General features: G+C 45.0%; 1 protein-coding gene across 1 annotated transcript; it reads left to right on the top strand.

Annotated features, from left to right (window-relative positions):
- The first annotated feature begins 1,804 nt into the window (after positions 1-1,804).
- On the top strand, positions 1,805-8,362 carry LOC124647205 (UDP-glycosyltransferase 75C1-like). Its single transcript, XM_047187178.1, has 2 exons — positions 1,805-1,846; positions 6,956-8,362. The coding sequence occupies exons 1-2, from the start codon at positions 1,805-1,807 to the stop codon at positions 8,360-8,362; spliced, it is 1,449 nt and encodes a 482-aa protein (XP_047043134.1).
- Positions 8,363-16,591: the final 8,229 nt, after the last annotated feature.

Here is a 16,591-nt window from a genome sequence, read left to right as displayed (position 1 = left end):
AAGAAATATCCATGTAGTCGTATTTGTTACTCATCATAACGACATACACTTATGCGCTTGTGACCGTACTTGCTTGTGGAGGAGGTTGTTTAGTGTCCTGAATCTTCAGATTCATATGTTCTTTGCAAATCCATAATGTCACCTTATTTAACATTATCTTATCAAAGTGATAAATCTATTATCATCATTTGACCCTTTTAGTGTGACTTTCTTTCTCATCCATTCCATGACGTTTATTTTAGTCAAACTGAATTTTAATTAATTTGTCATGAATACTAGGAAACACATTTTAGTGAAAATTAAAAAAATAGCCAACTTATCGAGATCTTGATGGTAATGCATCAAATTATCAACCAATCTTTATACTCCTTTCTATGTGGTATTCCTAATCTTCTAGGTTAGTGTTTCAAACTTGTACCAACGTGACATCTCTACGACTTCAAGTTTACTATCCTTTGGATATTTGGAATTTTATTCTCAATTTTCTTTAGATACTTGAGAATCACCTTAATATTTTGTTCAGTGTTTTTCTCAAAATATATTTTAGACCGTGTTCTTCTGACAAGAACTTGGATCACATATTGCATTAACAAATCATAGTTTAATGATAGAACTCTATGACTCGGGCATAGGTGATGTAGAACCTCTATCTTCATGTTCATCCCAGAATATGTATACTGTAAACATCTCGATGTTTGTACTCTATTATATTAAAAGCTAGAAGACTTCTTTCTTTGCTTATCACATCCTGAATTTCTTCAGAATTTTATTCTTAGGACGGTAATTTTGCATTTATGATTAAAAGCTTTCTCTACCTATCTCAATAGATCACATAGACATTTTAATATTTTTCAAATTCATTTATTATTATGGTACCTTATGCTCACAATATGTCACTTACATATTAAAGAAATTTTATACAAAACTTCCACTCAAATATGTCACCACATATATGCCGGAATTTTTTCAGGTGGCTCCCACTCAAAATATGTCATCACATACAAGATGGAATTTCACACATAGCTCCGACTCAAAAAATATGTCATCACATATTGATGTTCTTAGGGTAACTCTTTAAGCTCCCACTCAATTTAATGCAATTACAGGTCTTCTATTTATTTTAGATAAATCTAAAATCCTTTTGATCCCAAAATTTAGAATTCCATTTATGATATTCTAGCATCCACATGATTTACGAAACCCACCGGTTGTACACATACAATCCTATTCCACCTTAAGAAGTGGATGCAGTTTTGTCAATTTTCTCACCAGTTCTCATAATTGTTATGATTGCTAGTTTAAAACCTAATGACTCAAGCAATGCTACTTAAATGTAGACAACTCTTGGAATTTTTTCAAAAACATATTTTATGACAAATCGAGCTGGTTTCGTCTCCAATGAATTTCATTTCCTCTTCAGAAGAAGATTTAAGTATCTAATCATACTTTAATAAGATCAAGTATCTCAATACTTTACGATCATAACTGTTATTAAATTTAGGATTTCATGACTCGCCAGTCATCTTTTGTGTTTCAGCCCATCAACGCTTCCTTTGTAGTTTGTAGGTATGTCTTTTACTGCTGCTCAGCCAGCTCCCACCATTCGTGCTGTGGTGTCTCGTCTTCCTCCGACGATGTTGTCTTGTCTTCGTCATACTCCAAAGTCCTTTCGCCTTCGACGCCATCGAAGGACCAGGCCAGATTACGAGGAGCCGGCTTCTTGGTCATTCCATGGGAGGGATTGCTCCACCTCTATGACCGGAGATGCTTGTCCCTCCTCTGTGACCGAAAGTGCCTAGTCAACATGGCAACGCTGCACCAGCGGACACTGCCAGATGCAAGAGAGGTGAGTTTTCTTCTTTCTACAAACCATGTCGAAGTGATGTGTGTCTACCATAGTGGTGGTTTGTGCCAAGAGGGCGACGGCGTGGAGATTTTATCTAGCACAGCTGAGGAAGCCGAGTCATCGATGACGCGTATGTGGCACATGGGAGGAAGGCAAAGAAGTTACGCACGTGGCAGAATACCAGGAGGCAACCTCGGAAAAGCTCTACACACGACTTTTAATTCATTGCCGGTTGGGATAGGTAGAAGAAAATGAGATATACACATCAAAAGGAGATGCCGCAAAATGTTTACAAATGGTGTACAATCTTCCAACTGTTTGCGATGGTGGGCGGATACGCTGGCACCTATGTTTAAATGAGCCATGTGCAAATATAATGTTACAGTCCAGAAAATATTTCTTCGGTGGTTCCACACTACACACGGAAAAAAGGTTTTCGTGTATCATTTGGGCCTGAAAGACATAATCTATACTAGTTAGATACATCTAAATTTAAATGAAATTAACATTTTTTGTGAAATCAGAAAAAGTACTATTTTTCGAAGCAAGCTTTCAAAGCAGAGATTGATAGGCCGAACGAGAATACTGTTTGCAGTTAACACACCCATATGCATGCGACCAAATCCACCTACATATTGATGCACTCACGTCGCACGAGATTTTTTTATTATAATATCTTACTGCAACACCTGACACTGCCGACGTGATCTATGCATGGCAACATGCCCCACCCATGGTTTTTGTTAACATACGTGCCCCACCCATGTGTGGCCTTGATGCTTGACAACTTGATTAAGTCGGTAAAGTGATACCGACGATTATGTCTCGACGAGTGTCTGTATACACACATCACTTCGACATGGTTTGCAGAAAGAAGAACACTCACCTCTCTTTCGGTGTGATTTAGTGCTTTTGATTAATATTACTTATCGCTATCATAGATATATTTAGAACTAAAATATTTTTAGTACATCTATATTTTTTTTGACACAAAGTACATCTATATTTGAGACAACTAACATAGATCGAAGGGAGTACTTGTTTTTCGTTTTTCGCATATATAACAAACAGATGGGTTTGAATATAAAATTAGCAATATGTGTCACATTTTTATTACGCTTCAGCTCCGCGTATGTGAGAAATAAAATGGTGGTCATACCAGAAATTCAATTCGGCACATATGAGAGCATATGCTTCTGCCACCAGATAAACCATTTCGAAGTGTCAAAAAAATTCGAACGAAAATTTTCACGCTTACATATCAACATTCTATGTGTGCACATCAAGTTTTGCGAAAACTTGACATTATTTGTGACTTGTGCGAGAAAGACAAAAAAAAATGTCACATAGACAACCTTTTTTACACCAAAATTCGTCTTATTACACATGACACTAAAATGTGGGTTTTCGGTGAAACGATTTTGTGAGCGTGTAGAATTTTGAGATGTACCCATTAGATTTTGTGTCCAATTTTTTCAACATTCTAAAAGTGTTTTTAAACGAAATTTCAAACCGGGAGTATATGCTCCCGGGTGCCAAAACACCACTCTCTGGTCATACTATCTTTCTAACAATTAGCGAGGTGACACCGCATATACGCGGCTTTTTTTTGTTATTTTGTATTTTGTATGGCAGGCATGTAAAATTAATTAAATATGAAGTTGAATCATGAGGGTATAAATAAAGGGAAACCAATAAAACAACAACGGCCATCGTATAGAAGGAGTCATAAAATGGAAAGTCTTGACAAATCTGAAAGATTGTTGAGTGTAGTTAAAATAATTAATTTAGACTTGTTTGGTTATGTAAGGAAAACTCAATCCAATTTCTCCCAAAACGTGAATGTCGAGGGGCCGATATACATATACACTAATTGCATGATCGTCTGGTCGCTTGCACTTCGATGCATGACATGCTGGAAGACCTCTTTCAAATTAATTTTTTCAGCTTCAAGGAATCATAAAGTAGAAAGCCTTCAGAAAATCATAAGATCATTTGGTGTAGTAATAAGATCAGTTGAAATAATTAAATTTAAACATGTTTTGTTATGTAAGGCAAACTCGATCAAGTTTCTACCAAAACGTGGACGTCGAGGGCCTGATATATAGAGATATACTAACGGCATGGTCATCCGGTCGCTTGGGCTTTGATGCCTGACACGCCGAAACACCTCGTTCCTGTTACTTTCTGTCTTTCTGAGCCTCACGATTTGATTTCGTCTATATTTTTTTATCTTACTATATATATGTACAGACAGGGACGGAGCTGCATTCACAGCACTGGTGTCAGCTGATCCCAGTGAAATGCACAAATCTTTCCTTATTTTGTACTAAGTAATGCTTAATTGATCCCACTGTCACATAGAGGGATAAAGAGATGACCCAGTAAAAATATTTTCTAGCTTCATCCCTGTGTACAGATCTTATTATATCTGTCTATACGTGTTTAGGTGTGTATTGTAAACGTTTCCTATTTCAACAGACTCAATACTTGATAGGTGTTTTTTTTGTGTTAGGCTTCATGCACTAATCAACTATTTCAAAAGACCGATTTGATGAAAAGAGCTAGGCAATCCTACTTATACAGTTTAACACCCCTCTCATGTGTGACGCGAAGACAACTCAACACGTGTGATGCCTATGATTCTAGAGGCCAATAAGTAGACAGGAGGGGGATAACAATAATTTATAGAATAAATTGTGAAAACCAAGACTCAAACTCGAGGCCTGGCTCTCATACCATGTTAAGCTTTAACCAACTATTTCAAAAGACCAATCTAACAGAAAGAGTTAGGCAATCCACTTATACAGTTTAACATAGAGCCCTTCCGGAAATTCTTAGTGGCCTTAGAGGTCCATAGAGGGGGTTTGGAAATAGTTTTCAACCAGAATTGACGCGCCTCATCGCCTCGGACAGCACGTCTTGTAATGTTAAAAAAATATGTCCTTCTGTTTAATTTTTCTGTTGCTAGCATTGCTTCAAACTCATAACTGACGGGAGATACTTTGGGTGTTTACTTCTGATTATTATGTCTCTGTTTGGGTGTCTAAACATCTGATCTGTTTTCTCTTGTCATGGGGAAATTGTGCCATTATCTTGATCAGTCCATAATAGAGGATGGCTAAGTAACTGTCAAGAGTGACCGAGTGAAGAACCGAAGAAAGTAACAAGACATGATAGCCTTCTGGTTCATGGTTAAGATCTAATAGCCATCTTGTGTGTTTGCAATTTAGCTAGAGGACTACCCTCAAGCGAGAGCAGATGCTAGAGACTAAAAAGGTTATCTATACAGATCGTAAACACCATCAATTTGGCCTATGTTAGAAAATTTAATGATCTTTCAATAAACATATTTCTATTTTTCAATTGGGTAATGTGACGGACTGATGGAGCGACATGACCAAGGTGAAGCATATCATGCTGACTTTGAGGCCTAACATCGTCACACAAGCTTGTATATCTGGACTTGTATGAAAATTATTACTTGAAACCATTGGCGAAGTGGAAACACTTAGTCAATAGTAGATAAATTCTGGGTGGTTCGTTTCTATGCATAAGATATAAAATTGTGATTTTTTTATCTCGTTACATACACTGAATTATCATGTATATTATGTTTTGCATGTGTGACAAGAAAAAAACTTGAAGAACCACCAATGCACTGGTATTTAACTAGTATGAGTATTGAGTAACATGACAGATTCGACACGTCGCTACTCTGCGACACACTGGTAGCTTGGCCTTGCATGCCACGTCACTACTCGATCTCCTAACTAATAGTAGCGTGCCGTGCTACGCCACCAGTAGTGCCTATTGGTAGCATGTGCAGTTTGCACTAAGAAGGGCAATAGGTAGGGTATAGATAGGGTAGAGCAATACAATACACTTATTCTTATAGTTAATGCGTAGAAAGTTCTACCCATACCCATGGGTATGAAACTTTACCCATACCCGGCGGATACCTGTATCCATTGGGTACCCAGTGGGTAGATATATAGTACACAAGTTATTCATAATTTTACATTCAGCGATCACGCATTTGACAAAAAATTATCATCTTAACTCAATAACAGGTATTTGAGTTGACAATTATCAAAATTTAGAATTCACATACTCATAAGTCATAAGTCAACAAGATTAGACAAGCGCATAACAAATTGATATTTGATGACGACATAACATAGGTTCACACAGTAAATTTAGGAGCATAGATCCACATGTCAGTATAAATGGGTAGGGTATGGGTAGACCCACGGGTATAAAGATATACCTGTGTCCTGCCTTTGACTTAACGGGTAGAATATGAGTACTACTCATGGATATAAAATTGTACCGATACCCTGCCATATGAATACAGTATCCGTGGATAAATTGACATTCTTAGTTTGCATGCAAATACTATTTAGGACTCCTTTGATTTATAGGATGGGAAAAACACAGAAATAGGCAAAGCAAAGGGTTGGAATGTCATGCGTATTTGAATTCTATGGAAAGCTAAAGTGTGTTTGATTGTAGCAAAGGAATTTTTTCATGATGTATGACCTAATGATTTTTTTATAGGATTTACACAACAAGTTTTCTATAGGATTAATCTATATAGGATGTGTTCCTATGAATCAAACAACTTGTATAGAATTTTTTTTTCATAGAATCTAAATCTTACACAATTCCTCTATAAATCCTTTGAATCAAAGGAGTCCTTAGACTAGTAGTAGTAGGGTAAGCGATTTTTACACGCTATCAGCAGCCAGTTTTCTACAAGTGATGGTATATATATTACGGTTTTGCTATGTCTCAGTCAACTGAGATTTTTCTAAATCAATTAAAAAAAGTGCATTTTTTATTAAAAAAGTGCAATTGCACTTTTCTGCCAGAAATGTGCAACTGGACCGAGTTACACTTTTCTTTGAACTACAGTTGCACTTTTTTGAGTTGGCTGAGACTTAAGAAAATCTCAGTCAACTTAGACATAGATACACCCCATACCCCTGAACTTCACCTACCCGTAGTCATTTCTCTACAAGTGAATGGAGGGAGTAGTATATAAATGGTACGTCCATACCCCTGAACTGCACCCACCCCGAGTCCAGCAAGTAGACTGATAAACAGACGCGCTCTGGACTCGCACATCTCCCAGCAATCCTAGCCATGTCGGTACCACACTTCCTCCTGTTGTCGTACCCGGCGCAGGGCCACATAACACCTGCCCGGCACCTCGCGCTGCGCTTGCTGCGCGCAACGGGGGCCAGTGTCACCGTCTCCACCTCCATCTCCGCTCACCGCAGGATGTTCCCGGAGGCGGGCGAGCTGGAGCACGTCGATAGTGCCGGCGTCCGCTACATGCCCTACTCGGATGGCTATGATGACGGAAGGAAGGCCCTTGATGACTCCGACTACATTGCCCATCTCAATCTCGAGGGGCCCCGTGCGGTGGCCGCGGTGCTCGCGCGCCTCCGCGACGCCGGACGGCCCGTCACGCGTGTGGTGTACACTATGCTCCTCTCCTGGGTCGCCGGCGTCGCCCGGGAGTACGGCGTGCCATCTGTGCTGTACTGGATCCAGTCGGCCACCGTGCTGGCTTGCTACTTCCACGTCCTTGGTGGCACCGCCGGCGCTACGACCGACTTGACGGCGGCTGTCCACGTCCCGGGGCTCCCGGCAACGCTTCTCACGCGCGACCTGCCGTCGTTCCTCCTCACCGGCACGTCTGACGACGACCCGTTCGCCATGGTGAACACGGCCTTCCGCGAGCTCTTCTTCGGCGACCATAGACCCACCGTGTTGGCCAACACGTTCGACGCCATGGAGCCAGAGGCCGTGGCGACGCTCCGGCAGCACGGCCTTGACGTCCTCCCCGTCGGCCCCGTGCTCTCGTTCCTTGACGCCGGCCCGGCGGCGACCTCGTTGTCCCAAGGCAACGATCTATTCAAGCAGGATGGCAAGGACTACCTTCAGTGGCTGGACGAGCGGCCGGCTGGGTCGGTGGTGTACATATCGTTCGGGAGTACGTCGGTGATGAGCAAGCGGCAGATCGCGGAGGTGGATCGCGGCATGACAGAAAGCGGCCGCCCGTTCCTGTGGGTGCTGAGGAAGGATAACCCCCGCGGCGACGAGGAGCACAGCCACGGCGCCGACGCCGGCATTGTGGTGGAGTGGTGCGACCAGGGGAAGGTCCTGTCACACCCGGCAGTGGGGTGCTTCGTGACCCACTGTGGGTGGAACTCCACGCTAGAGAGCGTGTCGTGCGGGGTGCCGGTTGTGGGTGTCCCGCAGTGGTCGGACCAGGGCACTAACGCATGGTTGATGGAGCAGCTAGGCACCGGGGTCAGGGCCGTCGTGAGTGACAAGGATGGCGACCTGGAGGCGGACGAGCTGCAGAGGTGCCTTGGCCTCGCCACGTCCGAGGTGGTGCGCGCCAAGGCCAAGATGTGGAGGGACAAGGCACGAGAAGCGGTGCTCCAAGGTGGCTCGTCGGACTTGAACCTCAAGGCCGCATTCGTCGCCCCCACAAACTAGCCAGCCAGCTTGCATTTTGTTGTTCACCAACGTCAATCTTCATCTCAATAAACCCATCTAGGGTATTCATCATTTAATTTTCGGTGTTTTTTTTCGGGATGGGGAGGAGGCCACATCCTGAAATCAGAATAAGGTCATCTCCATCCTATCCTCGCTCGCTCGCTCTGGTGCGCCAAGCACTGACGGAGGACACGTGGAATCATGTACCGAGCATATCTCCTAGGATCTGATCCGTCTTCGTGTTGGTTGGTGTGCTTAGTCTCGTCTCATTTACGGTACTTGTCTCTTGGTAAAGCAAGTAATGTTTGACTAAATTTTCAGAATAATCTATCAACAAATATGATATTTTGTAGATAGCACATGAAAATATATTTTATTATCTATCTAATAATATTAATTTTGTATTTTGCATGTCAATGTTTTTGATTAAAAAAAAACTTGGTTAAACTTGACATAGTTTGACTTTCTAAAAATATATAGGACTTAAATCTTGTGATGGAGGTAGTAATAAAAAACAAAAGGATAAAATGCATGGTTGGTGGTTGGTGGTAGCATGCGTAATGGCTTTATGATTTGAAATAGTCTAACCTAGTGGCAGGGGCGGACCTAGAGCATAAATCACCCGGTGTCCTCTAAGTGATTATTAAAAAAAATTATTTTAATTTGGGGTGTCACACACTCTAAATATAAGTAGTGTACAGAAGAAAATGGATTTGGACCCGGTATCCTGTGACCTTGAACGTAGGTCCGCCTCTATCCGCATGTGTGCATCACATTGATCATAGCACCAGTACCAATCAATTCACCCGATCAATGCAATGGACATAAGTAGATCGCATATACTAGTTCCCAATTCATCGACCTCATGGAAACTGTGTCTTGGCCTTGATCCATCTAGTAAGAGCATCTCCAGTCGCGTCCCCTAAACCGTCCCCCAAACCGCGCCGGATCGAGCGTTTGGGGGACGTGTTTTGTTCGTGCCGCGTTTGGGGGACGTCGCTCCCCAGCCGCGTCCCCCAAACGCCGCCCCCAAACATTTAAAATAATTTCTCTTGGCATTTTTATTTCAATTTCCACAAACTAATACATAATTGGGAACGTGGTTTACACGAAGACATAGTTAGGAACATGGTTTTCCACAAACTAATACATAGTTTGAACCATGGTGGACACAAATATAAAATATTGCAAAAAAACTAAACCTAACTAGGCCGTGCATCGGCGGTTTCCTGTGTTCGCTGCTAAGAAACAACACTCCAGGGCACACCCGAGTCACCTAAACTGGAAAATCCAGCGGGAGGATGGTGCCCTTGTTGGTTCTACCGATGAGGCGAACAGGCGGAAACCTCCGTGCACGTATTCGCTGCGAAGAAACAACACTCGGTCGTCCTCCGAGTCGGTGTTGTCGTCGTGGGAGTCCCTGTCGACGTGGTAGTCCCGGCGGCAGCGACTCTCGTCGAAGACCTTGATGCTCATGTCCCTGTTGCCGAAGTAGGAGAACACGAGGATGAAGCCGGCTTGGAGGCTGTGGTGGCGCGCGAACTTCTCCCACCCGATGTTGAGGTACATCTTGCCGCGCGCGTCGTAGATCGCGTCGACGATCCACCGGCAGTAGCCGCACGAATGCTCCCGCAGATGCATCGTGCGCGGGCGTACGCCGCCGACGTACTCGGCAAAGGAGTCCGGCAGCCTCTGGATGCCGCGCGGGTCGCCCTTGAGGACGTGGACGAACTCGAACAGGACGTCCGGCTCCACGTCCATCTCCGACGATGAAGACGACGGCGCGGGAGGCGACGGCGATCGTTCAGCTATGCCGCGGCCACGACCACGACCACGACCACGGCCGCGGCCGCGAGGTCGGCCTCCGCCTCTACCAGACATGGCGGCGAGTCTTGTTGAGAGATGGTGGCGGCTAGGGTTTGGGAGAGAGGCGCTAGGGTTTGTGTGTGAGAGGGACGATGAGAGGCGCCCCTTTTTATAGGCCGGAGAGAGGCGGAGGAGCGGTGGCGCTCATTAACGCCGGCACGCAGAGCTAGGCGCGACGGGACGCGTCGCTGCGCCCTCTGCGGGAACTGCACCGTCGCTGCGCGCCAATAACTTCCGTCGCGAGGTAGGCGGCGGTTAGGTTAAAATTAATTGTGCCGCTGACGGGTCGGCCCCGCCACTCCTCGCCTCGCTTTTCGTTGTGTCCGACGTCCCCGGTGCGTCCCCTGTGGGACGGGGACGGGCTCGGGGCGCCGGACACCGTATCGGGGCGCGCCGGACAAAAAAGGGCTTTGGGGACGCGGCTGGAACGCTTTTTTGGTCCGGCGCGCCCCAAATCCCTTTGGGGGATGGTTTGGGGGACGCGACTGGAGATGCTCTAACCATGATGGGAAACATCACGAGATCCACGGCCATCTCGGATTAATCCTGTTTCGAGGCTGAGTAAGAACTTGTCTTATCGATCAGCAAGACTACTTGTTTGTTTCTGTTTTCCATATTGTTTATGTTTTTTGCATATGCTAGTTGAAAACTTGGTAAGTGTTTCCTCTTTTGCTTTTTAACGTTCAATGTCAAATTCATACACTATGAGATGAAAAATGGTGGCACTAATAAGAACCAAGGAAAAAAATAGCGTTCTATAACAAAATAGCGTCGGCCGAAAAATACGATATTAGGGTGCTATAGCGCGCTATTAGCGTGCTATAGGCGATGTTAGCGCGCTCGCCGAAATAGCGCGCTATTTTTTTCCATGATAATAACATAGTAGCATCACATTTCAATTCACTACTCAAGTACTCCATATATGTTGGAGATATGCCCAAGAGGCAATAATAAATTGGTTATTATATATCTTTGTGTTTATGATAAATGTTTATATACCATGCTATAATTGTATTAACCGAAACATTGATACATGTGTGTTATGTAAACAACAAGAAGTCCCTAGTAAGCCTCTTGTATAACTAGCTTGTTGATTAATAGATGATCATCGTTTCGTGATCATGAACATTGGATGTTATTAATAACAAGGTTATATCATTATGTGAATGATGTAATGGACACACCAATTAAGCGTAGCATAAGATCACGTCATTAAGTTCATTTGCTATAAGCTTTCGATACATAGTTACCAAGTCCTTTCGACCATGAGATCATATAAATCAGTTATGCCGGAAGGGTACTTTGATTACATCAAACGCCACTGCGTAAATGGGTGGTTATAAAGGTGGGATTAGGTATCCGGAAAGTATGAGCTTGAGGCATATGGATCAACAGTGGGATTTGTCCATCCCGATGACGGATAGATATACTCTGGGCCCTCTCGGTGGAATGTCGTCTAATTAGCTTGCAAGCATATGAATGGTTCATAAGAGACCACATACCACAGTACGAGTAAAGAGTACTTGTCAGGAGACGAGGTTGAACAAGGTATCGTGATACCGATGATCAAACCTCGGACAAGTAATATATCGCGAGACAAAGGGAATCGGTATCGTATGTAAATGGTTCATTCGATCACTAAGTCATCGTTGAATATGTGGGAGCCATTATGGATCTCCAGATCCCGCTATTGGTTATTGGTCGGAGAGAAGTCTCAACCATGTCCGCATAGTTCGCGAACCGTAGGGTGACACACTTAAGGTTTGATGTCGTTTCAGTAGATATGGAATTTGGAAATGGAGTTCGAAGTTTTGTTCGGAGTCTCGGATGGGATCCAGGACATCACGAGGAGTTCCGGAATGGTCCGGAGAATAAGATTCATATATAGGAAGTCATATTCCAAGTTTGGAAATGATCCGGTGCATTTATGGAAGGTTCTAGAAAAGTCCGGAAGAAAGGCACTATGGAAGGTGGAGTCCCGGACTCCACACCCATGGCCGGCCAAACCCTAGGGGGGGAGTCCCAGGTGGACTCCACCAAGGGTGGCCGGCCAACCCCCCCACCAAGAAAAGGTGGGAGTCCAACCTTGAGTAGGACTCCCTCCTTGGGTAGGTTTCCCACCTAAGGTAGGTTTCTTTTGGGGTCTTATTCGAAGACTTGGGATCCAACTCTTGGGGGCTTCCATCTATATAATGAGGGGCATAGGGGAGGTGGCCGGCCAACCAAAGCACCACAGCTGGCCGCCCCCCATAGCCGGCGCCTAACCCTAGCCGCCTCCCCAACCCTAGCCGCCTCCTCCTCCACCATAGCTCCCGCATACGCTTAGGCGAAGCCCTGCCGGAGTTCTCCACCACCACCGCCACCACGCCGTCGTGCTGCCGGGATTCCGAGGAGGATCTACTACTTCCGCTGCCCGCTGGAACGGGGAGAAGGACGTCGTCTTCATCAACACCGAACGTGTGACCGAGTACGGAGGTGCTGCCCGATTGTGGCACCATCGAGATCAAGATCTTCTATGCGCTTTTGCAAGCGGCAAGTGATCGTCTACATCCACCCCGAGATCTAATCTCGTTAAGCTTTGCGAATCTTCGAGGGTTAGTCTCATCATCTCCTCGTTGCTACCGTCTACTAGATTAGATCTTGGCTTGGTTTTCGTTCTTGCGGTAGGAAATTTTTTGTTTTCTATGATACGAATCCCATCAGTGGTATCAGAGCCGTGTCTATGCATAGATTGGTTGCACGAGTAGAACACAATTGTTTTGTGGGCGTTGATGCTTTTGTTGTCTTTAGTTCGTGTACTTTCCATCTTGCGGCATAGTGGGATGAAGCGGCTCGGGCTAACTTTACATGACCGCGTTCATGAGACTTGCCCCACGTTCGACATGCAACTTGTATTGCATAAGTGGCTTTGCGGGTGTCTTGTCTCTCCCACTATAGTGAAGATCCAATTTACTCTTTCTATTGACAACATTAGTATCACCGTTGTGGTTCATGTTCGTAGGTAGATTGGATCTTATGCGAAAACCCTAAACCACGTAAAATATGCAAACCAATTAGAGGCGTCTAACTTGTTTTTGCGGGGTTTGGTGATGTGATATGGCCATAATGTGATGATGAATATGTATGAGATGATCATTATTGTATTGTGGCAACCGGCAGGAGCCTTATGGTTGTCTTTAAATTTCATGCTGAGTAGTATTTCAAAGTAGTTGTAATAGTTGCTACATGGAGGACAATCATGAAGACGGAGCCATTGACCTTGGTGCTACGCCGACGATGATGGAGATCATGCCCGTTGATGATGGAGGATCATGTCCGTGCTTTGGAGATGAAGATCAAAGGCGCAAAGACAAAAGGGCCATATCATATCACATATGAATTGCATGTGATGTTAATCCTTTTTATGCATCTTATATTGCTTAGATCGCGACGGTAGCATTATAAGATGATCCCTCTCACTAAATATCAAGATAATAAAGTGTTCATCCTTAGTATGCACCGTTGCTAAGACTTGTCGTTTCGAAGCATCTCGTGATGATCGGGTGTGATAGATTCTACATGTGCATACAACGGGTACAAGCCAGTTTTGTACACGCGGGTACTAAGGTTGCCTTGACGAGCCTAGCATGTACAGACATGGTCTCGGAACACGGGATACCGAAAGGTAGAGCATGAGTCATATGATTGATATGATGAGCACTTTGAGTGTTCGCCATTGAAATTACATCTTGTTCGTGATGATCGGGCTTGGTGTGGTGGATTTGGTTCGTGTGATCACTAAGACAATGCGAGGGATATTGTTTTGAGTGGGAGTTCACCCAGTTTTTAATTTTGTTAAATTAAAAATTTGAACTCAATTTGTCATAAACCTAGTCTAAACTATTGCAAATAATTGTTGTAGATCATGGCGTCCCCATCAATCAATTTTAACCAGTTCCTAGAGAAAGAAAAGCTTAAAAGCAATGGTAGCAACTGTTATCACCGGATTTTGGCCAAATCAGGAGATGGGCCGTAAGTGAAGATGGGCTTGAAAGATACACGCGTGGAGCATCTTTGAAGCGGCCTTGCACGAAGAGTTTGGGTTAGATTGCCCATGTATCTGTAAATATAGTAGATCGCATATTAGTTTAGAATTAAAAGATAGAGTTTAACTCGTGCACGGTTAGGTGCACGCCCGAATTAGAAAGTCCCTTGGACTATAAATATGTATCTAGGGTTATCGGAAAAGGAGGACAATCACGTTCACAACAAACACAAATCAGGCGCATCGCCACCCCTTCTTTCGAGGGTTTCTCCCGGGTAAGCACCATGCTGCCTAGATCGCATCTTGCGATCTAGGCAGCACACGTTTATTCGTTTACCTTGTGTTGCTCGTGCTGAAGCGTTGTTTATGGCGAGTAGCACTACTTATCGTAGATGTTTTGGGGCTTGCATAGATGCTTTTCTTACGCATATCTGCTTAGTTGTGCCGTCCCTCGATATCTAGTTTCCCTTATACCAATCCAGGTGTAAGGGAAGCATCTTGCTTGTTCTTGTTTAGTAGATCCGGTCCGTTATAGTTGCTCCTTGATTCTTCAAGGATTGGTTTAATATCTGTATGGTTAGGCCTTACAAACGGGTTGAACGATCCAGTAGTGCGTTAGGTATGGTTTGTTAGTCCTAAGAGGGATGTTCCGGGAATTAACTTAATGTTGGTTTTTAGGCCTCTTTTAGGGTTAGTTTTCCATTATCTTTCGTGTCTATTAGGCTCAACTACGCGTAGGATGTTCCGATCATACGGTTAAAACCCTAAACTGTCGTAGATTGGTTTAGCTTTATTATGATCAAGCAGGAGCCCCATGTCAGCGTTAACCCTACGTAGACCATGGGGCGATCGGCTTTGTGAGCCGATCCACAGGGCAACCTGAGAGCCGATCGGGCTCGTATTTAATGTTTACGTGTCTGCCATGCAGGGAACTAATCGAAGCAATCCAACACCTTCCTGACCAGGTATAGGTCAGGTGGCACGCCCTTGCAACCGCCAGGACGTGTGCCGGAGCATTTGCGGGATGACGTCGAGGGACCAGGGCCCACTGCAGCCTTGGAAGCCTCCCGGCTCTTCGTGTTGCTTAACCACTGCTCGCCGGTGGGTTTTGGCAGGCAACACATTCTGGCACGCCCGGTGGGACATCGGGACAATCTTCTGCAGCAACCACGTCGACATCTGCATCTGAGATGGCGGGAGAACCGGTCAAGTACGAAGATCTGCCTCCTGAGCATAAGAAGAAATACGATGATCTCAAGGCCATCCTGGAAGCCGATCTCATCGGCGCTTTTGAGAAAACCCGTTCACACGGGATCAAGTTCAAAGGGTTCCAACCCGGAGGCGCGCTAGATGGACTAGATCTATCTCTCCCTTCGGACGAACGTACTCGTAGCCCTGCGACGGGAAGTCAACTATGCCGTTGCTCACTCTCTTCATCGGCATTCCGAGAGCTTGGTGAATACTCCGGAGCGTGTCGCGCTCAATGTGGTGCAAGAAGTCATGAAGCACAAGTACTCTCCGTCAGGACCTGCTCTAGGAACTCATCAAGGAGAGATACCGCTCTATACCAGGCCGCCACTCGCCATACACGACGGCAGCTCCACAAGGCAACCGGGTTCACCGGCGTACGTTGTCTACAAGGTTGGAGGTGATCCGGGCGATTACCAATTCCTGTATGAGCCGCCCAAGGAGATTCCACATGGATACGTGTGCACATACGTGCCGGACCGCAACGACTCGGATGACCCAGGTTACAACGAGGAAGGACTCGCCACGGCAGGGAGGGATCGTCGGAACAGGAGTAGTTGCCGGAGCAGGAAGCAGTTCTGGAGCAGACACTAAGAAACAGGCGTGGTTAGCCAAATATACCACCGGTACAAGTCATGCACGCTCAACTTCTGCAGCTCCTACGCTGGACGAGATCACCGCAATCATGAGAGACCAGTTCGGCATCCTGCCGAAGAAGAGAATGATCGGCTATTCCAAGCCGTATCCCAACGACTATGACCTAATCCCACTACCGCCTAAGTATCGGCTTCCTGACTTCACAAAATTCAGCGGATCAGAAGGAACCAGCTCAATCGAGCACGTGAGCCGATATTTGGCACAGTTGGGCATGGTCTCAGCTTCAGACGAGCTGCGTGTGAGGTTCTTCTCACAATCTCTCACGGGTCCAGCCTTTGGGTGGTACACCTCGTTGCTACCAGATTCGGTTCGAACGTGGAAGCAGTTCGGAGGAACAATTCCATGTACAATACCATTCGGAAGCTACCGAAGCTAGCCTTGCCGATCTGACCCAAGTTCGGCGAGACGAGGAGAGACGGTATCCGAGTACATCC

The sequence above is a fragment of the Lolium rigidum genome, chromosome 1 (genome assembly GCF_022539505.1).
Source record: "Lolium rigidum isolate FL_2022 chromosome 1, APGP_CSIRO_Lrig_0.1, whole genome shotgun sequence".
NCBI lineage: Eukaryota > Viridiplantae > Streptophyta > Magnoliopsida > Poales > Poaceae > Lolium > Lolium rigidum.
Note: the sequence above shows the minus strand (reverse complement) of the source record. Positions and strands in the feature narration are given on the sequence as shown.